We start from the raw sequence: 25,435 nt of genomic DNA on the forward strand, positions 1-25,435 counted from the left end.
ACCCTTTACAGGTCCACTACTCACCATTGGGATCTTAACCATCTGCTGGTGAGTATCAGATTGCAGCCTACATAAATATTAAAGCCAAACTCCAACCACATTTGTTTCAGTTTCACGTAAGTAGGAGAATTGGCTAGAACCTCTATCAGATTTTATAGGCTGTTTGTGTCACTCACTTAGGATATGTTCTGTTAATTTCTGACAGTCATTAAATACGGTAGGCAGAAAGTAAAGAGTAATCTCTCCAATGGGAACAAAGAGAGCAAAAACAGTCTGGTAGAGGTTTGAACCCTTCTCTTTGCCATCTAGTTCTAAAGTAAAAGTATTGGCTTAAGTTGGATTTTAATAATTGCAGTCTACATTATGTGGATGATGTTCCGTCGATCAAATAAAGAAGGGACAAGGATTATGTTAATTGCAAAACAGCTATTGGAGGCAGAGACTACTACAAGGGAGGGCTACAAATACTCACAAATTGTGGTAATGCTGACAAATTTCAAAACTGATTACCCTCAGGGAAATATCCGTATCCATTTACACCTATAGTACAGTACCAGCAAGAACCCATAAAGCAGTTCTGTTTATATCTAAATAGTAACTTATTCAACATAAAACATCACCATCGAAATAACTTACATTAGAAACTTTTTATCAAACATTTTTTTCATAAACATATAAATGTAGTTACATTATTTCATCTTTTAAAAAATCCCATTAAGTAATAATATACATGCACCTTCTAATATCGAAAGCTGAGTTTGCTACGTTTCGAGGAATAAGAAGTATATTTTTACTTTTGAAAGTATGAAGGTCTTTAGGTTTATTTTTCCTACAGAAAAATAAGATTTAAAAAACGTAGCCTTCTGTAAAATGCTTTTAAAATTCATCCTCTATCCATCAGGGATAAATTAGGTTTAATGTACTAAAAAAAATAGTACATTTTGTACAATTTTTTTGTGTTTTAAGTTGTCAATAAATGGCAGTAAGCAGATTTCGGATTGGGCATGGCTTGCAATGATTCTATAGAAATAGCTCCTTTCCAAATATACATATATTCTGTATTGGCATAAATATTTTACCTGGGAGATTATTCACATGTGCAAAATTAAAAGACATTTCAGCTGTACGATGTTCATATTCGCGGAAGAAAATGTGTGACAGTCATTGCAGGTGAAATTTTCGTTCCTCTTTTAATTTTCCCATGCTTGCTTATTCCAAGGTAAGAACCTTTGTATAGATGAGATTCGTAGGCATTATAATTGTTTGATAGCAGAATTTCCTTAAACTTGCACTCATCCTGAAACGTTGCCTACAATAAAAAGAAAGGGTGCTAAAATGTACAATATATCACCGAAACATCCCTGGACTTTATGGCATTTTATAGTCTTCTGTGGTGATTTGCTACTTGGGTTGCAGGAATTGTTGACCAATTGCACCACAACAATGTGTTATCTATTCCCCTTGTAGATTTCTGTCCAAAAGTTACATAAAAAAAATGATAAATCAAATTTATAAAATTTGTTTTGTGACACCTACAGGTACAAAATAGGTAACCAATAAGATTCAAGTTTCCCAGCGGAGGTTAGAAGGTGAAGTCAAGTATTTAACAAAATTCCAGTAGAATAAAACCCCTTCATTCCTTTTTTTGTCCTGCTCAATCATAAGATTTATTATGATGATGTAGAAGCATGAATGGATAAACAAACCTCAAAGAAGAAACTCTACGCATTTCACAGAAAATGCTTAATTGTAATTATCATTGATTGACAAACACAACATATCAACCTCCTTTTTCATTTTCTCTAGTTTGTAGGCCTTTGGTTTTAATAAAAAGCAAACTCCTTATGAAGGCTGTTTAAAAATTGTAAATGATATACTGTATATATTTGTATGTTAAATTGAGTGGCCGCAATAGTGATTTTTTGATGTCATTAAAGTATTACACAGCTAAAATGACATGCAGGTCAGTTATGTTACTGCCCAGCCGCATTACTTATCTCTGAACCATGTTCATCTCTGTGTTTGGTTGCAAACGGCTAACTTGCCAAGTCTACTTTCTACCACTTTAAATAAGCCTTTTAGCATCTTTACTAAGTGCACAGAGAGTATGGGAACAAGATGTACTTAGCAGAAGAACATGCATGATCCTGTGGTCACCACTACTAAAAAGATTAGTAAGATGTGTTCTTACTTAGGCACTGAGCTACAAAAGGAATGGCTTTCTAGGCATACCACTACTGTCTACTCTTGCGGTTTTCACTGTAAGAAATATAGAAGAATAGAAACTTGTCTTCAAGGAATAAGTAATGTTGCTATTACACCATCCATAAGCAAGCTTTGGAACTCTGTTCATGGGTGGAATTTCCCAGCATGCTCTATTAGCTTCTGGAGACAAGAATTTAGCTACAGGGATGGCAAAGATAGCACAAGCCACTTATGAATTTGTTATAATGCGTAAGGTATTTGTGTGTACATTACATGCTATTAATAAAGTTGTTGTAAGGTCTTGTTTTCTATTATAGGGCTTAAAATTCTTAGTTATGTCCCTGGCTGAAATGACTAGGCAATGTGGGACTTGTGGTTTGTCACAGCTGGAGGTCTATTGGTTGTATAATATTTAAAGCTTAAAGTGGTTGTAAAGCCTGAAGGCATTTTTTTTTACCTTCATTCTTTTTATATCTTATTGACACACAGAGCGGGACTTGGGAGAGAGCTCACACAAGTGCCCCCATAGCAAACGGCTTGCTATGGGGGCACTTGGAGAAGAGGAGGAGCTGAAAGCGTCGGCAGGGGAACCCAGAAGAGAAGCATCAGGGTTGCTCGGTAGAAAACCATTTCACAAAACAGGTAAGTATAATATGTTTGTTTAAAAAATGTTACTTTTAATATCACTTTAAAGTGGATGTAAAACCGATTCATGAAATCTGACCTGGCTGCATATATCCGAAGAGTTTACTTATCTCTCGCCAAAGTCCTAAGTCCCGTGTCTTTCTGCTGCTTCGTTCCCCTATTATCAGCATTATAACTTCTGACAAGCTCTCCGACACAGGAGATAAAAGCAGCTGAAAATTTGTGTCGGGGAGGTTGTTGCTATAAATAGATTAGCAGAGAGCTGATCTATTCACAGCACAGCTCTGCATGTTTCTTTCTTCCTCTGCTTATGTGGGGGGGGGGGGGGTTGGGTGTGTGCGTGCCTTTCAGTTGCAGTAGTTCAAGGAACATGATAGAAGGAGAGCAGAGTCATAGAAAAGCTCACCAGACTGCTTCTTCACCTTTCATTGTTCAATCACAAGCTAGGGGACAAACAAGATCAGGAGGAAGTCACACTGTTTTAAGTTACTCCTGTCCCCGAGGAGAAAATGTATCATCTTTCTTGGTGGGCTGGATGCTAAGCTAGCATGATCAAAATCCTTCCCCCTCCCCCACTGCTGTTCGCCAACACACCTTACAAGGAGATGTATATGCAATGAGCTCCTATTGACAGCGCCTTTCTCCGGAACCAGACACTTGCCCGAAACAAGTGCTGTCACAAGAAATGCAGGGTTCAAATAGCTTTCCAGTAAAAGCTTGGAAATGTTTCCCCATTTGCACCTTCTCTTTGCCTCTGAAGAGTGACAGACTCTGCTGGTTCCACCACCCAGCCTCCAGCACCATAAAAACCAATGATGCCATGTGGCTAGGCTGCCCGAACCATGGAAACACAGGATGATGTGCGGTCTCCCCGCTTGCATCCGGGCAACCAGTGATTTTGATTTGCCAAGTGATGGATCCAACTGAGCCTTTCTTTGCTTAAAGAGGCAAAGAGCGGTGAAATAGGAACTGGCTGCCAGAGTTACAGTAATGCCATATTAGAGGGGTGGCAACACAGCAGTGGGCAGCTTAGGGGGATAGTCTGTGTGAATAACATCAATGCTCCTGACAGGTGCATGATTTCACTGAACAGTGGCCAGTGGCAACTGAGCACTGCCTGACTTCAACAATAACAATGCCAACAAATCGGGCTTCTTACAGGGGAGGAGCTGACATGCAAGAACTAAAGAAGGGATTTTCTTCATAATTCATTAGCGTTTTACTGGAGAGGCAAAGAGACTTCCGGTCACCGCTCTCTGCTCTGCCCCTCCAGCCGTCACTGAAGAGGACGATGGGGCTGGTACCAGCTGCCAGTCAGGCATCTGGGTGGATTCTGACATTATTGTCAAGATACTTCCAGAGCCTGGAGCTGATTCTGGTTCAGAAGTACATGCACTCCTGTGACCCAGAAGTAAAGTATGGCTAAAAACCTTTGGCTAAACTTCTCTTTTAACTGGTGAAGAGAAACAGCAGATCTTCTGCCCTGCCAGACAGGGCTGTGCAGATTGATGGGGCTGTGGACTGAATGGTCAGAAATACAAATTATTTGGCTTCCATATGTGTATTTCATCTGTGTATTTAGTTGTTTGCCAGGAACTAGCCTGCATTAGCAGAGTTTACCTTGAGTGGAACCAGAGATATGAGCAGCTAAAGTTATATGCAAATCCATTTGTTTTTTCTGTTCCTGCATCCTTTGTCCCCCAGTTGAATCACCTTTGATGTGATGGGAAGCCTTACTGTCCAACATGGAGGCTAGGGCCAAGCTTAGGTTCAAAACGAAAAGTAGAGATTTGCAAATAACTTCAGTTGCCTGTCTCTTTTTTGATGTGTGATCTCACTTAAAATATGATTTCAGCCAAAAACAGTAGAATAAAAGTAAATAGGCTATTAAAAGACAAAATAGCCTTTTCTGCAATATTCAACTTAAAGTGGATTTCCACCCAAAAATTGAACTTCCGCTTTTCGGAACCCTCCCCCCCACCGGTGTCACATTTGGCACCTTTCAGGGCATAGATAGCCGCATTATCTGCGGGTATCTACGCCACTTCCCGTCCCCCACACTGTCTTCTGGGAGAAACACTGGTCCCAGAAGACAGCAAGGACCATTCGGATAGTGCAGCGCGAGTCGCGCATGCGCAGTAGGGAAACAGGAAGTGAAGCCACAAGGCTTCACTTTCTGATTCCCTTACTGAAGATGGCGGTGGCACCCGAGAGCCTAGCGATAGCTCGGCTTCGGGTGCCGACTTTACGGGCATGCTGGACAGGTAAGTGTCCTTTTAAAAGTCAGCAGCTGCAGTATTTGTAGCCGCTGACTTAAAAAATAAAAAAATTAGGGAGACCTCGGCTTTAAATACAGAAATTTTCTCTGCAATATTTTTTTCTGCCACTAGATGTCCTCAGTCTAATAGCCAACATCATTCAACCAATTTCCTCTGAGCCCAGGTCATCTTGGACCTGTCCCAGCCTGTGATTGAACAGTGAAGTAAGAAGCATCATTGGCTTTCTCCTAGTAGGGGTATCATGTGGGGGGGGGGGGAATTGTCCTCTCTACTTCAATAACATTGGTTTGAGTAGCTGTGGCGGATCAGTGTGCAGCCATGGGCGTCCGCTTCATAGGGCAAGGGAGGGCGCTTGCCCCCCCCCCCCTAGAAATCAGTGCCATGATCATCGGTGAGAAAAACAGCGGGCAGGAAGCAAGGCGGCGGCACGGCGAATCCAATTAGAGCCGCTCTCTCTCTCTTCTATCTCCAGCTGAGAGGGGGGGCTCCATTTTTATGATATTGTTATTCAAAGTTGCTAGTTGCTTGAAAGTTGCATCTGGTTTCTCAAACCATTGCATGCCTGCTCTTATATGTGATAATGACTAAGCCCCTCCCCTTCATGACATTGTCAAAAAGGGACCGAGCATGGATGACCTTAAAATTATGCCCCTCCCTGAAAAAAGTTCAGCGGACGCCCATGTGTGCAGCCATACTAGTTTGTGTTACATGTACATGCTGCTGGAACTGAATAGTATTTTATAAGGAGGGGGGGGGGGGCAGTGCCATAGGATGACATTGCAAGGTGGCACGGGAAGCTGATAATTGCAACACCAATTTACAGTGTCACTACCCTGGCTTTAAAGAGTGACAGGAAGGTTTGACTTTAAAAAGAAGCTGAAGAGTGTTGCAAATATTTGAACAACACCTGACATATATGCAGTTCAACTGTGTATTTAGTTGTTTGGCTGGAGTTCTAGTTTAAATTTCTGTGAGGATTATACAAGGGCTAGTGTGTCACAGGATATTAAGTGGTCACCTTATAGCTGGCTCCTCTGGGTAGATCTCGGTATACCCAGAACCTGGGACTGACTACGGATAATCCTCAACACTAATAGCTAAAACAGTCTAAAATAACGCCCTCATATCTGTGCATGAGGTCAGGCTGCGCTTATAGAGCCTACCGGAATTAGCGTGACGTCAGTCCCTGCAAGGATGCCGCAGTGTACCCATGTGCGGGGTGACCTTACCAGCTAAGTACAGTATGCTGAGATTTGGTGCCTTTACAAGACTCTTTGGAAAGTCATTATTTGTAAAGGATAAGAGCGTGTTATGACAGTCGGTGCCTGGAAGTCTACATCCAACAATAAATCTCGTCCTTCTGCTTCCAAGTCGCATGGGTCAGATGCCACCTGTTAAGCTCTAACCCTCAGCGAGCTGATATACATTAGCGGGGCTGTTCTTTTTTATTTGCCCATAACGTATTTATAGTGCAACTTATATTTGAAAACAAATACACTATGGTGACCAGATCCAAAAACGGGATTAGAAAACGTGACATTTAATATTTTGCAGGGTAAAGAAAGACGCAGGAATATAATCCTGTAGCTCGAAGGCTATTTTGTGCTTGTGCAACTGAAATGAAAAATGCATGCATCCCTCTCCATGAAATTAAAGTCGATGTGAGCCCCAACTAAATGATATTTAGTCTCCTAAGCGCTGTGTATAATAAACTTATTTTTTTTATAAAATACTTGTTTCCACTTTTTTTTTATTCCTTTGATGTATCCCAATGCTGCTTATTTCCTACAACCTCTTTGCAGACACTTTGGGGTTGATTTACTAAAGGCAAATAGACTGTGCACTTTGCAGTGTAGTTGTACTTTGCTAGAGCAGTTGCTCCAGAGCTTCGTAAATAAGCAGAAGCTCTGCTGACTTCCATCATCAAATTACATGCTAGCAAAAATGCTGTTTTTCTATTTTCCTTGCACGTGATTGGGTATTTGCAAAGTGAAGCTTTGCCTCATTTACTAAGCTCTGGAGCAACTGCACTTTGTAAAGTGCACAGTCTATTTGCCTTTAGTAAATCAACCCCTTTTTGTCTACATGACCTTCAGTAGTGACATTTCTCATGGCAGGTTTCCTGTTGTTGACAACACTGGACCATGTCTGCACAATCTTGTAGTCTCCATTCGAAGCCTGATTGACAACATAGGACCACAACTTGCAGATATTATTTTAATGAAAGCTGTGCCCATTATAAGGTGTCCCCACTCTCCTGCTGAATTTTATTTTTTTATAGAGCACAAGAAAATTGCAAAGGTGGGTGAGAAACTTTCAGGTGGCAATGAAATAAGCTGTGAATTAGGGCAGGAGAACTTATTGTTGGAGTACTCTAAGACCCCTTTTAGGTGGTTTAGCGATAGAGATAGCACATGTAAAGCGCCTGAAAACCGCCTCCCATTCATTTCAGTGTGACTTTTCACACTGGGGCTGTGCGCTTGCGGGACGTTAGGGAAAAGTCCTGCAAGCAGCTTCTTTGGTGCAATTTGGGAGCTCTGGGCCAGATTCTCGTACCTTTGCGGCGACGCAACGTAACCCGTTTACGTTACACCGCCACAAGTTTTCAGTGTTAGTGCCTGATCCACAAAGCACTTACCTGTAAACTTGCGGCGGTGTATCGTAAACACGTCCGGCGCAAGCCCGCCCAATTCAAATGGGGCGTGTACCATTTAAATTAGGCGCGCTCCCACGCCGGACGTACTGCGCATGCTCAGTTTGGAAATTCCCGCCGTGCTTTGCGCGATGTGACGTCATTTTTTAGAACGGCGACGTGCGTAGCGTCCATTCGTATTCCCGGACATCTTACGCCAAAACAAAAAAAAATTGAAATTCGACCCGGGAACGACGGACATACTTTAACATGGCTCGACTAAAGTTAAGCCATGTTAAAGCAGGTGTAAATTTGCGACGGGAAAAAATTACTAGCGACGACGTAACGAACGCGAAAACCGTTGCGGATCGCCGTAAATGCTCATTAGCATACCCGACGCAGGAAAATGACGCAAACTCCACCCAGTGGCGGCCGAGGTACTGCATCCTAAGATCCGACGGTGTAAGTCAATTACACCTGTCGGATCTTAGGGCTATCTATGCGGAACTGATTCTATGAATCAGTCGCATAGATACTCTGAGAGATACGACGTCTTATCAGAGATACGCCGTCATATCTCTTCTGTGAATCTGACCCTCTGTTTTTAGCGTTCCCAAAACACCCTGCCCATTGAGATGAATTGGCAGCGCTTTCCAAGTGCCTGAAAATCGCTTCAGAAGCCCTGCAACATGGGCGCTTTTAACCCCTTCTTTGGGGTTAAACAGTGATTTAGCGCTAACGCGGCCGTGGCCCCAGGGGTCTAAATATATAAGTAGCCAATGACTGACTCTGCCCACTGAGCTCCACCTATAATTGAAATAGAACTTTTGGGTGGATTGGCCCTTTAAAACCACACATTTGATTTAATTTGACAAATGGGGGTAAAAACTGTTACAAACTTTCTGTATGTATATAGCTATACTGTATATTGCTGTTAGTGCCAGACTGTCGGTTAAAAGAAGCCATGTTATCTAAAAGACATAAATCCATAGAGCAAATGTATTTCAGTGTTACATCTATTCATTCACAATTCATCAGATACATCACTGAGGATGCAGCCTGTCCATTCAGTAGAGACATCCCTGAGAACACCCATCCATCACTAAGATTGCAGCCTATCCATTCAATGAAGACTCAATGAGAATACAACTCACTGGAGACTATTGCCTTGTACACACGATCGGTTTTCCCGGGGGTAAAAAGTCCGCTGGGAAAACCGAGGGGAAAACCGAGAACCTGCTCGGTAGCTCCCCCTACATACGGCCGGGTTTCCCGGCAGGAAAACTGCCATGAGAGCTTTGGTCGGGAAACATGGCCTTGTGTATGCTCCACCGCAGGTTTTCCCCATAGGTAAACTGCCGGCTTAAAAACCGCCGGGAATTCCGGCGGGAAAAAAGAGAACATGTTTTCATTTTTCCAGCCGGGTGTTCCCGGCGGTTTTCCTGTTGGGAAAACTGCAATGGAGCATACACACGGCCGGTTTTCCTGGCCAAAAGCTGTCATGGCAGTTTTCACGATAGGAAAACCGGTCATGTGTACGAGGCATTAGAGACAACCCTAAAGATGCAGACTATTCATTTACCGGAGACTAGACACATCACTGAGGATAGAGCCTACCCACTTACTTAATACCACTAACATCACAGAGAAAGTAGTCCATCTATTCATGAGATGGCAGTGACATCCCTGAGGATGCAATCTATTCATTCACTAGACATTCACTAGAGATCAGTTATATCACTGACAACCCATTCATTAGAGAGCAGTGATATCGCTGAGGCTGCAGACCATCTATTCATTGACGACCAGTAACATTATTTGAGAATGCAGTCCACCTATTCACTAGAGATCAGTGACATCCCTGAGGATGCAACTCATCCATTCACTGAAGTCTAGTGGCACCACAGTCCATCTAGAGACCGGGAACAATGCAATCTATTCATTTACTGCCACCGGAGACCAGTAAATTCATAGAGGATATAGTCCAACAATTCAGTCTATCATTGACCACAAATGAAATTGTGGCGCAAACAAATGCTAATCCACATAAGTTAGCCTCTACTTAGGAGTTCATAAGCATGTCATCATATCAGTGATAAAATTAAGTCCAATGTCCCAGGAAGTGAGGAGAGCCACATGGCAGGATGTGATGTCACACCTGGGGGGGCTGGTTATTATGGTAACGCATTTTGGAACTCCTATTGTCTCCATTCTCAAACCAGTCACAAATTAAAATACAGTGGAAACAACAGGAAATCTCTACTATGTGTGAAATTAAACAAAAAAAAAAGTGTGCTCCAAATTCACAAATGAATGAATATATAAAATGACACCAATTCATCAAATATGTGCAAATTAAATAAACGATTAAATATAATAGAATTCCATCAATTCATTAAAATGTGTGCATTCTAAATAACCAAAGTTCATGAATATAAGCATGCAAACAATTCTGGAATCCACCAGTTCATCTGTATTTTCTCCCATGAGTATATGTGATCAAAATTGTGGCTATCACCAAACCACCACCATCATTCTGCACTCTCCAGAAGAAATGGCCGTACAAATTATAAGCAGCATCAACGCTCTATAAACCAATATAGGCAGACTCCTCTTTTCACAGAGGCTCTGGTCCCTTTAAATATCAGACAACTTAAATAAACTTCACTTGGGCAGTAATGGGCATTGTAGGTCTGTTGCTGCTGCTCAAGATTGATGGGGCAGCATGACCTAAGCATGCAAAGCTCTACCCCAGAAGGCCCAAAAAAAAATTCGGCATCAAAGAAATTAAAGAGTATTTGGAGCCAAAATGTTTGTTTTAATTTTGGATAGAGTGGTGGGGGGGGGGGGACAACCTCTCTGTTTGTCCTGGTGACAGGGATGGACTGGCCATTGGGACTACAGGGAGTTTCCCGGTGGGCCGATGGCTCAGTGGGCCGGCTTCAGTGACAGCGAACCGCCGTCCCCCTCCGCTCCTCTGTCTATCCCTTCCCACAGCGCTAACCTCCTCTCCCTGCCCACAGCGCTCACCTGGGGGGAACTAAGAAGCAGGGGGAGGACCAGACGAGCAGGGGGGACGACAGAGGAGCATGGGGGAGGGGACAGACAGCTGACTCAACAGCTATGGCCAGGGAGTTTCTCACTTCTGCCTAATCTTGTCTCATAAGGGGGGGGCACCAAACTGATTCTTTGCCCCGGGTGAAATAATGTCTAGCTTCCCCACTGGTACTGCCTATAAGAGTACCAGTACCAGTCATTCTACTCTAATAAAGTAGAATGGCTAGTGGCTAGTGAAGTGGGAGAGGGGGCTTGGGTGGCCGGGGGGGGGGGTGCGGGAGTTGTCCGGCCACCGTGGGAGAGACCTGTCAAAGTAGGCCAGTCTGGATGAAGTCCAGGGCCAAATTTTTGTCCCAGTCCAGCCCTGCCTGGTGATGACTGTCACATGGATGGAAAGTAAGTTAAAATCACAAATTTTGAGTTGTCGCCAAAACAGGATTTGAAGGGACATCTTCTTATAGGAACACCTATTCCACAACAACTGGCTAAGAGGGGACCTCACATTGAGAAACGGTTTGACCTCACTTCCTGCTGTGTCTACAGGACAGAAAGGGAAGGGTAATCTCCCTAATGGGATGCACATGGCAAAATGGATGGGGTTTTAACCCTTCTCTACTTTATCCAAAATTGAAAATAAATTGGACTTGGAGTAAATATTTACAACCCATCTTAACACAAGTAGTATCATAAGAATATCTGGTACTTACTGAAGCATATACTCTTCCTTTGTTGTTCATCGCTATAAAGCGTTCAGTCTTCACACCGTACAAGCTAATAACTCCTCTTTCTACTGTGGAAATTTCTAAGAGACCTGAACAGACAAAATAAAACTGTTAATATTTGTGTCATAAATCCTCACAGGTAAATGCTACTGAAATGAAACGTTGGGTTGGCGTATAAAGGATGTTGAAACAAAAGCCACATTTCCAAATCATTTCCCAAGCAGGTTATAAATAAGAGGGAACCTCTGGCTCTGGGAGATTGTCTCCAAATATCTCCTTTTAGGATTTAAGTCAAAAACATCACAACTTATTTTCTAATTGGTGGAAGTCCCCCTGCCAATCAACTGCTTTAAAAAGATGAGCAGCTCAGAGGTCACTTTCGGGGTTAATGGCCAGTTCAGGTATGTAGTTTAGAGGTTCTAACATCTCCCTTTTTAATTTATGTGTTTGTTTTATGTCAGTAACTCAGAAAGTATTTCAACCATATCTAAACTGAAGAATAGAAATGTAATATATGGCAACTAACCAGTCTTAAGATGTAGTGGCTGCATTTGTTTTCTATTTTCAATTATTTTTTTACCTTTACGCTCAACTCGTGATCATGCTAGTTACACACTTCGGGCTAGATTCAGCAAGAATTTACGCCGGCGTATCTATTGATACGCCGCGTAAATTCAAAGCTGCGCCGGCGTATCTTCTTTCTGTATTCAGAAAGCAAGATACGCCGAAATTAGGCTAAGATCCGACTGGCGTAAGTCTCTTACGCCGTGGTATCTTAGTTGCATATTTACGCTGGCCGCTAGGTTGGGCAGTATGTGTACTAAGTGATTGGTCTTCTCAGTGATGGTTCAGCAGGACACAGCTATGGGATATAGACTTGCAAACTTATGCCGCGTACACATGATCGGAAATTCCGACAACAAAACCATGGTTTTTTTTTTCAGACGGAATCTTGGCTCAAACTTGTGTTGCATACACATGGTCACACAAATGTTGTCGGACATTCCGACCGTCAAGAACACGGTGATGTACAACACTACAACGAGCCGAGAAAAATGTTCAATGATTCCGTGAATGCGTTGAATTGATTCTGAGCATGCAGGTTTTTATTTGTGCGTCGGAATTGCATACAGACAAACGGAATTTCCGACAAGAACATTTCTTGTTGGAAAAATCGAGAACCAGCTCTCAAATTTTTGTTGTCGGAAATTCCAACAGAAAATGTCCGATGGAGCGTACACACGGTCGGAATTTCCGACCAAAAGCTCACATCAAACTTTTCTTGTCGGAATTTCCGATCGTGTGTACGCGGCATTATGCTCACTGCTCCTCCAGAGGAAGAAGATGCCACAGCTGGGTAGACTCCTGACAAAATAAATGTCAGTGAAAAAAAAAACAAGTTCAATGGAGGGGTAGGGGACAGTGATTAGAAATTTTACTTGCTCGTAGATTGGCTTAAAGCTCCAACCAAAACATTTTTGTGTCACCTTTGGGGAAGAGGGATCTGTCTATTAAGGACAAAGACAGCGCTGGCAGAGGTCCTAGTCAGGGCCAGATTAAGAACATCATGGGCCTGGTGCTTAGGATTTTGGTGGGGCCTTTTAGGCTGCATTCACACCTCCGCGACAAGTAACGCCGCGTACGCGGCGTATTTTGCCGCGAATAGTGTAACTTTTTTTTTACAAATCCTTCCTATTGCTTTGTATGGCCAAACGCCAATGCCGCCTGAAAAAAAGGGTCCGGGACTTTTTTTAATGCCGCAGGTGTACGGCGTCTATGAGATGTGAACCATCTCATAGACAGCAATGGGAATTCTCCCCTCCAGCGGCACGAGCGGCCGGCGTCGGGCGTTTTGTCGCGGAGGTGTGAATGGGGTGTAATAAATAATAAATAAATGCGTAGGAATGACATGAATGCAGCCCAGCCAAGGCAAGTGACCAAAGGCACAGAACCCAGAAGGAAGACCGGGTGAAGATGGAAGTGTCCAGGCCCCGCCTGATTCATCGCAGCACTGGAGGGCTCAGTCTGAAAATTGAAGTGTACACTAATGTGCTAATATGCTGTGCATACTTGTACGTTGTGGCATAACCTGCCCCAGGGCCTCTAAAAAGTAGTAATGTCAGGAAAGTTTACTACCGCTTTATTATCACAGGATCCCAGGAGCCTCTCATGGGGCCCCCTACTGACCCGGTGGACGGTGGCCCTTGGGCAGTGCCTAAGTGCACAGTTGCCAACATTTAAAAAATATTTTCAGGGCCACTTTTTTATATAAGTGCTATATTTAGAGTAGCTGAGATCCCCGATGTTCCTCTATACATCATAGTAGTAAAAATTAAATGAGTATTAATAATGGAGCAGAACAAATATGAGAACTGATATTTCCTTTAGTTGAACTAACAAAAGTGTGTCCATTCTAGAGCTGGTAACATTGAGGATATTCAGTATAATTTTAAAGAACTGTTTTTGTGGGTAAGCGACATAGGGGAGGAGTATGGACGGTATATAAGTGGGAGGTATGTGCAGGCGAGGGAGAGGAATGTGGAGGGTCTAACAGTGGGCACTATGTACAGGAGAGGAGTACAACGGGTACGGAAAAAAGCACTATGTACAGGAGAGGAGTGTGAAGGGTATGACAATGGGCAGTATGTACAGGAAGAGTGAGGGGGTATGACAGAGGGTAGTACGTACCAGAGAGAAGTGTGAAGGGTATGATGGGGCAGTATGTACAGGAGAGGAGTGTGGAGGGTATGACAGTGGGCAGTATGTACAGGAGAGGAATGTAGTCGGTATGATAGTGGGCTCTATGTATAGGAGAGGAGTGTGGAGGGTATGACAGTGAACACTATGTATAGGAGAGGAGTGTGGAGGGTATGACAGTGGGCACTATGTATAGGAGAGGAGTGTGGAGGGTATGACAGTGAGCAGTATGTACAGGAGAGGAGTGTGGAGGGTGCGACAGTGGGCACTAAGTACAGGAGAGAAGTGTATGACAGCAGGCACTATGTACAGGAGAGGAGTGTGAAGGGTATGACAGTGGGCGCTATGTATAGGAGAGGAGTGTGGAGGGTATGACAGTGGGCACTATGTACAGGAGAGGAGTGTGTAGGGTATGACAGTGGGTACTATGTATAGGAGAGAAGTGTGGAGAGTATGACAGTGGGCACTATGTACAGGAGAGGAGTGTGGAGAGTATGACAGTGAGCACTATGTACAGGAGTGGAAGGATATTTAGGGACTGAGTAGTGGTTAAGTGGGTCATACATGGATTGAAATTACGCCAATTATGCAGAGACCAGCCATAGTCAATCTATGTATGGGCTAGCTGGTTTTACACAAGTCAATCTATTAATCAACTTGAGTACAACCAGCCTGTTTTTTTTTTCTTAAAACAATCAGTGCTGCCAGCTAAAGTTAGCAACACTGATCATTGTACTCACTGGCAGAACACAATAACACTGCAGCAGTGATTCCCCCATCCACAGGTCAGCAGGTGAGAGGGTGTGTGGGGACAGGCTGGGGAGAGATACTAGTCAGTGGCTGGGTAGGCACTGGTACTATCAGAGCCAGATACACACAGGTTACATACGCCACGATCGTTAGAACGAGAACAATAATTCTAGTACTAGACCTCCTCTGTAACTCTAAACATGTAACCTAAAAAAATGTAAAGCATCGCTTAGGATACCAAAAAAAATTGTGCTAACTTAACTAACTAACTGTTTGTTTAATGAATGAAACATTTTTTTCCAAAAAAACATGTTTGAAAAATTGCTGCGCAAATACCGTGCTAGAGCTGCACAATTAATCGTTAAAAAAATCGTGATCTCGATTCAACCCCCCTGACGATCTTCAATGCAGAGTTTGCTGATTCTTTCATATAACAAGTGGAGAGACTTTCAGCTGTCAAAAGAAAATATCTGGGCAGTCTGCCAAGTTTTTAACAGGAAACATTGTAACTAACCTTCCTTCTTAGATCAAAGGGATACACTTCTGTGTGTAAAGAACAAATCTGGGCAGTCTGCGAAGTTTGTAAACAAAATGAAACATTGTAACTAACTAACATTGTAACTAAATTTAACCACTTAAAGTCCAACACTTGTTTCTTAAGTTAGAAAGCAATATTATTTGCTAGAAAATTACTTGGAACCGCCAAACATTATATATATTTTAGCAGAGACTCTAGGGAATACAATGGCTATTGCTGCAATATGTTATGTCACACTGCATTTTCCCACTTCAATGAATAATAAAAACCATAAAAACAAAACAGTGAAGTTAGCCCATTTTTTTTTTTTTTGTTTTAATGTGAAAGATGATGTTACGCCGCAACAATCGTGAGAGAATCGTGATCTATCTTCTAAGCAAAAAAATTGCAATTCTCATTTTAGCCAGAATCGTGCAGCTCTATACCGTGCAACATAAAAAGTGCAAAGACCACCATAGAGTAATTTTCTAGCAAAAAACAAATGATGATTTTTACATGTAGTAGAGAAGTGTCAGAATTGGCCTGGGTGGCAAGGGGTTAATTACCATGAGTAATATACAAATAATTATTATAAGCACTGTGATCCTATCAGTCTGCTGTAGTGTGTCAGCTTGTATTTATATTGGCCGCTCTGAATGTAGCTTCTGACAGGCTGTGCAAGCAGGCCCGTATCTCCGGAATCACTAATGATAGCCCTCCCATATTTTAACCAGTTGTGGGGTAGCTCTTCCCATGCCTACCCCCAAATGTGGGGTTTCTGTGACCCTCTGGTCATCGAGCTACAACCCCCCAAATTCGATCTTAGAAAAAAAAAAATCTTAAAAAAAAAAAAAAAAAAATTTTTTTTTTTTTTTGGGCAAGTGGGCCTATCTTGAGAAAGGGGCCTGGAGCTGCAGCTCCATCAGCCCCATTGTTAATCCGGCCCTGGTCCTAGTCCTTGATCTTTATATTCACAGTGCTACTTTTTGTTACTGTCTGTGTCAGATATGAGTTTTATTAATACAAGAAAATGGCTGTGTGAACTGGGATGCATTGATACAGTATTGCCAGAGGCGTAACTAGAAACTTCTGGGCCCGGGTGCAAGAAATCACAAAGGACCCCCCCCCCCCGAAAAAGCATGATTTTGATACTTTTTTTTGAGGGGGTGGCAGCTGTGTTACTTGAGGGGGAGGTGGCAGTGGTGGTGTTGAGGGGGGTGGCAGCGGTGGTACTTGAGGGGGGTGGCTGTGGTGGTACTTGAGGGGGGGTGGCAGTGCCATCCTCTCCCACCACCACCTGTGCCTCTTACTGATCCCATCCTCCCATGCACCACGGCCACCCCCCTCAAGTACCACCGCTACCACCCCTCTTTAAGTACCACTGCTGCCACCCCCCCCCCCCTCAAGTATTACCGCTACCACCCCCATCAAGTACCAGCGGTGGACTGGTAGTACTTGTGGGAGGTGGCAGCGGTGGTGGCATCCTCTCCCACCACCACCTGTGCCTCTTACTGACCCCATCCCCCACCACTGATCTCATCCCTATCCCCCCATCACCTCTGTTGTAGAAGTAATGGGGGGATAGGGATGAGATCAGTGGTGGGGGGATGGATCAGTAAGAGGCACAGCCAGGTGGTGGAGGAGGATGGTATCAATTGCTGAGCTGAGTGATCTCTGAGACTCTGACTGTCACTTTTGATTGACTTACCGTCAGTCTATCCCCCACTTTCTGTTCTGTGGCCTGAGTCACTCTGTCACCTTCACTGTGCGCGGCTGTGCTGTGCCTTCTCCCGCCAGGGTGTCTTGCCTCATGCCTGGGACATCGGGTAGGTACACGCGCGCACGCTGCTGCAGAGTCCGCCCCGCCTCCCTACATCTGTCTGTCTGTGTCTCTAGATAGGCGGGGGCGGGGACGGTCCACAATCTCAGTGAGACGCTGCCTCAGGCTCAGCGGCAAAAGCACGCCCCGCGGCTGAACGAACAGCACGCAGTGTGCATAGGGTTGCCACCTTTTCGTCAAGCCAAACCCGAACATTTTAGCGGCGTACAGCAATTTTTTTTGTAGTACACGCTATAGGATGGTAGGAGATTTGGGACACCTTTGAGGTACCCTAGGAGAGTAGTAAGGAGGCACGCATAGCGCGCTGCAGTGAACAGTGGCTGTGGACATTGTCAGTCAGAAGTGCAGTCAGCAGTGTCAGTAGGGCAGTGGACGGTGTCAGTAGGGCAGTGGACGGTGTCAGTAGGGCAGTGGATGGTGTCAGTAGGCAGTCAGCAGTGGCAGTAGGGCAGTGGACGGTGGCAGTAGGGCAGTGGACGGTGTCAGTAGGGCAGTGGACGGTGTCAGTAGGGCAGTGGACGGTGTCAGTAGGCAGTCAGCAGTGGCAGTAGGGCAGTGAGCGGTGTCAGTAGGGCAGTGGACGGTGTCAGTAGGGCAGTGGACGGTGTCAGTAGGGCAGTGGATGGTGTCAGTAGGCAGTGAGCGGTGTCAGTAGGCAGTGAGCAGTGTCAGCAGGGCAGTGAGCAGTGTCAGCAGGGCAGTGAGCAGTGTCAGCAGGGCAGTGAGCGGTGTCAGTAGGCAGTGAGCGGTGTCAGTAGGCAGTGAGCGGTGTCAGTAAGCAGTGAGCGGTGTCAGCAGGGCAGTGAGCGGTGTCAGCAGGGCAGTGAGCGGTGTCAGCAGGGCAGTGAGCGGTGTCAGCAGGGCAGTGAGCGGTGTCAGTAGGGCAGTGGACGGTGTCAGTAGGGCAGTGGACGTTGTCAGTAGGGCAGTGAGTGGTGTCAGTAGGCAGTGAGCGGTCTCAGCAGGGCAGTGAGTGGTGTAAGTAAGCAGTGAGCGGTGTCAGTAGGCAGTGAGCGGTGTCAGTAGGGCAGTGGATGGTGTCAGTAGGGCAGTGGATGGTGTCAGTAGGGCAATGAGCGGTGTCAGTAGGGCAGTGAGCGGTGTCAGTAGGCAGTGAGCGGTGTCAGTAGGGCAGTGAGTGGTGTCAGTAGGGCAGTGGATGGTGTCAGTAGGGCAGTGGATGGTGTCAGTAGGGCAGTGAGCGGTGTCAGTAGGGCAGTGAGCGGTGTCAGGCAGTGAGCGGTGTCAGTAGGGCAGTGAGCGGTGTCAGTAGGGCAGTGAGCGGTGTCAGTAGGCAGTGAGCGGTGTCAGTAGGCAGTGAGCGGTGTCAGTAGGCAGTGAGCGGTGTCAGCAGGCAGTGAGAGGTGTCAGTAGGCAGTGAGCGGTGTCAGTAGGCAGTGAGTGGTGTCAGTAGGCAGTGAGCGGTGTCAGTAGGCAGTGAGCGGTGTCAGTAGGCAGTGAGTGGTGTCAGTAAGCAGTGTCAGCAGGGCAGTGAGCGGTGTCAGCGGGGCAGTGAGCGGTGTCAGCAGGGCAGTGAGCGGTGTCAGCAGGCAGTGAGCGGTGTCAGTAGGGCAGTGGACGTGGTCAGTAGGGCAGTGAGTGGTGTCAGTAGGCAGTGAGCGGTCTCAGCAGGGCAGTGAGCGGTGTCAGTAGGGCAGTGAGCGGTGTCAGTAGGCAGTGAGCGGTGTCAGTAGGCAGTGAGCGGTGTCAGCAGGCAGTGAGCGGTGTCAGCAGGCAGTGACCTTGCCGGAGAGAAGTCTCCTGCGTGCATGCGCGGGAGTGACGACATTGCCGCTCCAGCCAATCACAGCGCTGGAGCGGCAATACCCGGAAGACACGCCGAGGAAAGATGACATCTCCCTCGGCGTGGGCCAGGTTCGTTCCAAGGTAAGTATTTAATAATCAGCTAGTATGCGGTGCATACTAGCTGATTATGGCTTTTGCTTTTCAGGTTTAAAAAAAAAAATGACAGTGGGTATACAACCGCTTTAACATACATACATACATATGCACACACACATGCATACATACATACATACATGCACACACACACACATACACACACACACACACATATATAAACACACATACAGTAGATAGATAGTCATAAAAAAAACGTCAGACATTTACCTTGGCTCTTCCTGCTGGGTACTGCACTCTAGGGGGAGACAAAGAGCACACACTACTTTCATGTGACGAGCTCCTTCCCTGCACAGTTCGGCTGACGATCGAGGAGCTCATCTCAGCCGCCCCTGCCGCTCAACTGTCGATCCTTCTATCAAAGAGTACAGGGGGCCCTCAAGGGCCCCCTGCAGCAAGGGGCCCGGTCGCCATTGCGATCTCAGCGACCCCTATAATTCCGCCACTGAGTATTGCATTGCAGTACTTGCTTTTAGCCTATTGTGTTTTTTTAGAACTGCTATGTAATTCTGTGCTTTGCAGCGTATTATGATGTGGTACAGTGTATTAGAACATGCTGCCCTGTGCAAAAATAGAACATGTCTCTGGTATACACTTGGTTCTCAGACTAAAACCATAGTAGTGCTGTAAATGGTTGCTACTTGTCTTTTATTTCCATATTGAGATTCAAATATGTAATATATGTTTTGTTAGCCTTTTACTATGTTATCAGGCATTGGAATATGGATGTATCTACATTTTTGCCAAAAGATAATTTATTTCAGTAATTCAATTTAAAAAAGTGAAACCCATATATTATATAGATTCATTACACACAGAGTGATATATTTCAAGCATTTCTTTTATTTTGGCTTACAGCTAGTGAAAAAAGTCAGTATGTCAGAAAATGATAATTTTGTGAAAAAGTTCAATATTGTAGACTATTGGTGTCACACTCTAATCAGCTAATTAACTCAAAACACTTGTAAAGGCTTTTTGAGCCTTTAAATGGTCTCTCAGTCTGGTTCAATAGGTTACACAATCAGGGGGAAGACTGCTGACTAGGCAGTTGTCCAGACGACAGTCATTGACACCCTCCACAAGGAGGGTAAGGCACAAAAAGGCCATTGCTAAAGAAGCTGACTGTTAACAGAGTGCTGTATCCAAGCATATTAATGGAAAATTGAGTGGAAGGAAAAAGTGTGGTACAAAAAGGTGCACAAGCAACAGGGATAACCGGAGCCTTGAGAGGATTGTGAAACAAAGGCCATTCAAGAATTTGGGTAAGATTAACAAGGAGGGGACTACAGCTGGTGTCAGTGCTTCAAGAGCCTCCACACACAGACGTATCCAGGACATCTACAGCTACAACTGTCAAATTCCTTTTGTCAAGCCACTCCTGAACCAGAAACATCTTACCTGGGCTAAGGAGAATAAGGACTGGACTGTTGCTCAGCGGTCCAAAGTCCTCTTTTCCATTTCATTTGGAAATCAAGGTCCCAGAATCTGGAGGAAGAGGCACAGAATCCAAGTTGCATGAGGTCCAGTGTGAAGTTCCTACAGTTAGTAATGGTTTGGGAAACCATGTTATCTGCTGGTGATGGTCCATTGTGTTTTAGTCCAAAGTCACTGCAGCCCTCCACCAGGAAGCACTTCATTCTTCCCTCTGCTGACCAGCTTTATGGAGATGCTGATTTAATTTTGCAGCAGAACTTGGCACCTGCCCACACTGCCAAAAGTACCAATACCTGGTTTAATGATCATGGTATCACTGTGCTTGATTGGCCAGCTAACTCGCCTGACCTAAACCCCTATAGAGAATCTATTGTCAAGAGGAAGATGAGAAACACCAGACCCAACAATGCAGACAAGCTGAAGAAAGATATCACAGCAACCTGGGCTTCCATAACACCTCAGTAGTGCCACAGGCTGACCAACTCCATGCCAGTAATTAATGTAAAAGGAGTCCCGACCAAATATTGCGTGCATACTATACTGTACATGGACATACTTTTCAGTAAGCCAACATTTCTGTATTAAAAATCCTTTTTTTTATTGGTCTTATGTAATATTCTACTTTTCTGATATACTGAATTTGGGGTTTTCACTAGCTGTAAGCCATAATCATCAAAATTTTAAGAAAGACATGCTTGAAATATACCACTCTGTGTGTAATGAATCTATATAATATATGAGTTTCACTTTTTGAATTGAATTACTGAAATAAATTAACTTTTTGATAATATTCAATTTTTTTTAGATGCACCTGTATTGTAAAAGAAAATAAAAAAAATTGAAAAAAAAAAACAGAACATGTCCTATTTTTATTTTTTTCAGTGAGCAGCATAGCAGCATATTGGACTTGACTGAAGCAATTTGAAAATTGTCTCATTCCAATGTTGGGACTGCATTTTTTTCAACCTCCAGAGACCCAGCGGGTTGAACGAAAAAAAACTCACAGTTCCCTGCATCAACACAAGCAATTTTGATGCAGGGATCTCCCCTGCTGTGCTTCTGTATTCTGACAGTGGGGATTACCCCCACGTCAGAATACACAGATCAGCGCTGCATTCATTGCCTGCAAGTGCTGATCGAATGCTAGTTTTCAGCATGACCGTTCTTTTGAATGGACAGCAGTACACAGGTACTGAAAGTTCTTTCCTCCTGAATCTGACAACTTTCAGTACGTGTATACCCAGCTTAACACTAGCAGCCTGAACCTTGCACTTTTGTGCATTGTGTTGCATTGCAATGCTGTATGCTCAGTACTTTGTTCTGGTGAAACTTGGCAGCGCTGAAAAGGTGAAGATAACATGTAGCACAAAGGGAGGGTTAAATTCTGCTTAGATATATATCTTTTGATCTGAGTATATGCTTTAGAGTGTGGTACGCTGGCTGGTTGCTCTCCCCATCTCCTCCCTGTGTTCTCCAGTGCCACTAAAGCTACCCCTGCGCTTTTTATGTGTGGGGGGTTTGTTGTGTGCATCATCTTGTTTGACAGCTAGATGGATTGTCTGGGGTCCATGCATGCCCAGCACGTAAGATGTGATGCTCCTGTGAGGTCCCTGAAGAAGCAGCGTCCATGCTGCGAAACATGTTGGTCCAGGACTAAGCCAGCAGATACATACAAGCATTGAGTGTTGTATTTATGCTGAACCATGCTTGATTTAACGTTATTTTGCTATATTATGGAAATCTATGGCCATAGGGCCAGATTTCCCTTCTTTTTTTTAATTAGTCTATATGATGTAATAAAGTACATATTTTTCTATAAACTGATTGTGTTTGTGCCTTGAGTACAAAGCCTAAAAAGTCTCGGTTTTCCCATTAGGAATGGCTTATTCCAATTTCTTTTTGCGATGTGACAACATACGATTATTCCAAAACCTGGTTTAATTTCCTTTACCTACATACAAATATTTTTTACATTTTAGATAGAATGGTGAATGGTTAAAACCCCATTACATTTTTTTTGTCCCTGCCCTGCTGGAGAGAACTATCTTTACTTCTTGTCCTGTAGACACAACAAGAAAGAGGAAATCTCTCCAAAACAAAAGAACTGCCCTCTTATTTGTCATCAGAACAAATATCCTATTAGGAAGATTTCCACTCTACTCCTATTTTATTCCCCAACTAAACCATTGGTCAGTGGGGCAGAGCTCTGGGGTAAGCGGGCAGAGGACAGGGTCAGGGGGGCAGAGTAAGGGGTAAGCAAGGCAGTGAATGGGGTCAGCGGGGCAGAGGATACAATCAACGGAGCAGAGGGCAGGGCACACAGAAGAGCTCCTCCTCTCCACACAGCACATAGCTGAGATTGGATTTTTTTACACACAACCTCCACCTGCATAACGTGTAGCTGGCTACTGCAGCTTTGCTGCTGTTCCAATCTGGAGATTTCATAGGTCAGAGCAGGAACATAGCAGTCAGCTATATACTGTGCAGATGGATATTGTATAAAAGAATGTGATGTGTGGGAGGATGAAATCTGTTGAGTGCCCTATGTGAGGATGGGAGAAGCTAAAAGTGGGCTGGACACAGCATCCACGAAAGCAGCTTACCCTAGGTGTGACCGAACACCAGTCTATGTCGACTAAATGCAGGCAAGTCGAATGAGGTGGGTGGGTATGGAGGTGGGAAAAGCCAGCATGACTCCCTCCTGTGTAGCCAGCTGCAAGCACCGATTTTCTTTAATGTGTATGGTGTCACAGACTTCCTTCATGTGCCGTCATGAATGTGGCAATGTGCCATGCCTGGCACATGTGTTGGGGGTTGCCGACCCCTGCCTAGCCACTAATGTAAGGGGCATTCTTTCCACTGAGCACCAATGTAATGTGGCCTTTCTCCAATGACCATCAATTTAAGGGGGGTATTTTTCCAGTAACTACCAGTCTAATGCTTACCATACATGGTTAGTTTCATTTTGTTCAGCTAGCAGGCTGAATGAAAAGAAATAAACATATTTCCCTATCCACACAAATTAGGTGGCTAAATAACCCCCCACCCCTTCGCTAGGAATGAATTGCATATACAGAACCCCTATCAAGTTTTTATTTCTAAAAGACATATCCAAGAGCCACTGGCCACTTCAATAAAATGGAAAGATTACACTAATTCAATGAGCTCACTGGCTCTGATAAGGTTGTTCACATGAACCAAGGCTTCTATTCGGTGGGTATCTAGACTGTGATTGAAAATGTAAAAATGCAACAGGAGAGTCATAGGAAATAGTGAAAGAGTTCAAGAGTGGCAGACACTTCTTTCTCACTGATATTGCATGACTAAGCAACTGGCAACTTGTTTCACTTAAATCCTAATAACAATTCCAAACCCTGATGAAGGGGCCCATGAAACACGTTACTTGTTTTAGGTGGTCATGTCCTGAAGAAGGGCCACTCCCCGATATATGCGTAGTCAAGACTACAGCCACACTCCTTGCCTCTGTCAGCTTGCTCTCCACTGTTCCTGAGCTCCAAGCCTCGATCTAAATCCGGTCTGAACTTGGTCCCCCTGAGCGCTCTGACATCACGGCTGTTTGTTCCTATTGAGGCTCACTCCATTCTCCCCTTGGTTTTGTATTCCACCCACAGCTGGCAGGCTAGATTAAAATCAAATGCTGGACACCTACAGGGACTTGGTTGAGACCAGACCCGTCCCATACAGATATTGGGTTGTTCCTCTCTCCCCCCTACCATTTGAGTGGATCTTGTATGGGACACATAAGGATTCCATCATTTCAGCATACCCTCGAACCAGCCAACTAATTGGCCGCTGCCACAAGGTATTACCATAGTGTTGAGCAAACTGACTGTTCATCATCTAGGCAAATCAGATTACAATTGTTTTTATATAAATCAATTTTTGGCAACAATAAATAAATATATGGTAATTTTTATTGATTTTTGCCATTTTATTTGTCTGCACAAAACTGTCTCAAATAGCGCTATTTTGCATGGTTGCCTTTGACTGTACAGTAAAATCTTGGTTTGAGAGCGTTTTGCAAGACAAGCAGAATGTTTTAATAAATGTTGCCTTGCTATACAAGCAATGTCTTGATATAAGAGTAGCGTCACAACTGAGTATAAAAAAGAAGAGAAGAGCCTCTAAGTGTAGAGGGAGCTAGAATTTTAGGTCTGTCACTGGAACAGGTGTGAAGGAAGATTCCCTTTCACATCCTGTTGTATCTCAAGGACAGGAAGTAAAATCTAATCTATCCAATGAGACACAGAGAGCAAATAAACAAATGATAGTGGTGTTTGACCTTTCCTTACACCAGCCTTCCTCAGCCAAGATTCCATGGAATCCCAAGGTTACTCTTGGACTTGCTGGGGATTCCTTAAGCTGTGTTAAAATAGATCTTCCCCTTACACTGACCACCAATGGTAGGGGGCAATTTTCCACTGACCACTAATGAAAGATATCACTTCTGTGCTGACCACTAATGTTAGGGTACACTTACATTTTTAATGTTTGCATATCTTACTGATCACACTAATGTGTATCAATCTATAAGTAGTTAGGGGTTCCCTGATACGTTAAAAATATTTTAAGGGTTCCTCTGGGGGTAAATAGGCTGAGAAAGAATGCTCTACTCTCATCACAACTAAAAAAGTGAATACACTTTAAACAAACCATGCCCATGCCTGTTTGGTAGATCTAGCTCCACTCATACAAGCTGTATACATGAATATTATA

General features: G+C 44.1%; 1 protein-coding gene across 1 annotated transcript in view; it reads right to left on the reverse strand.

Moving 5' to 3' along the window:
- Window positions 1-628: 628 nt before the first annotated feature.
- FGF6 (fibroblast growth factor 6) overlaps window positions 629-25,435 on the reverse strand; it is a 30,504-nt gene continuing 5,697 nt past the window's right edge. Inside the window, exons 2-3 of the mRNA XM_040345180.1 lie at window positions 11,526-11,629; window positions 629-1,309 (exon numbers count right to left, since the gene is read on the reverse strand). Of these exons, the coding sequence (XP_040201114.1) occupies window positions 1,133-1,309; window positions 11,526-11,629 (281 nt within the window). The 3' untranslated portion in view covers window positions 629-1,132. The remainder of the gene's footprint in view (window positions 1,310-11,525; window positions 11,630-25,435) is intronic.

Source organism: Rana temporaria, chromosome 3, assembly GCF_905171775.1.
Source record: "Rana temporaria chromosome 3, aRanTem1.1, whole genome shotgun sequence".
In the NCBI taxonomy this organism is placed as follows: Eukaryota; Metazoa; Chordata; class Amphibia; order Anura; family Ranidae; genus Rana; species Rana temporaria.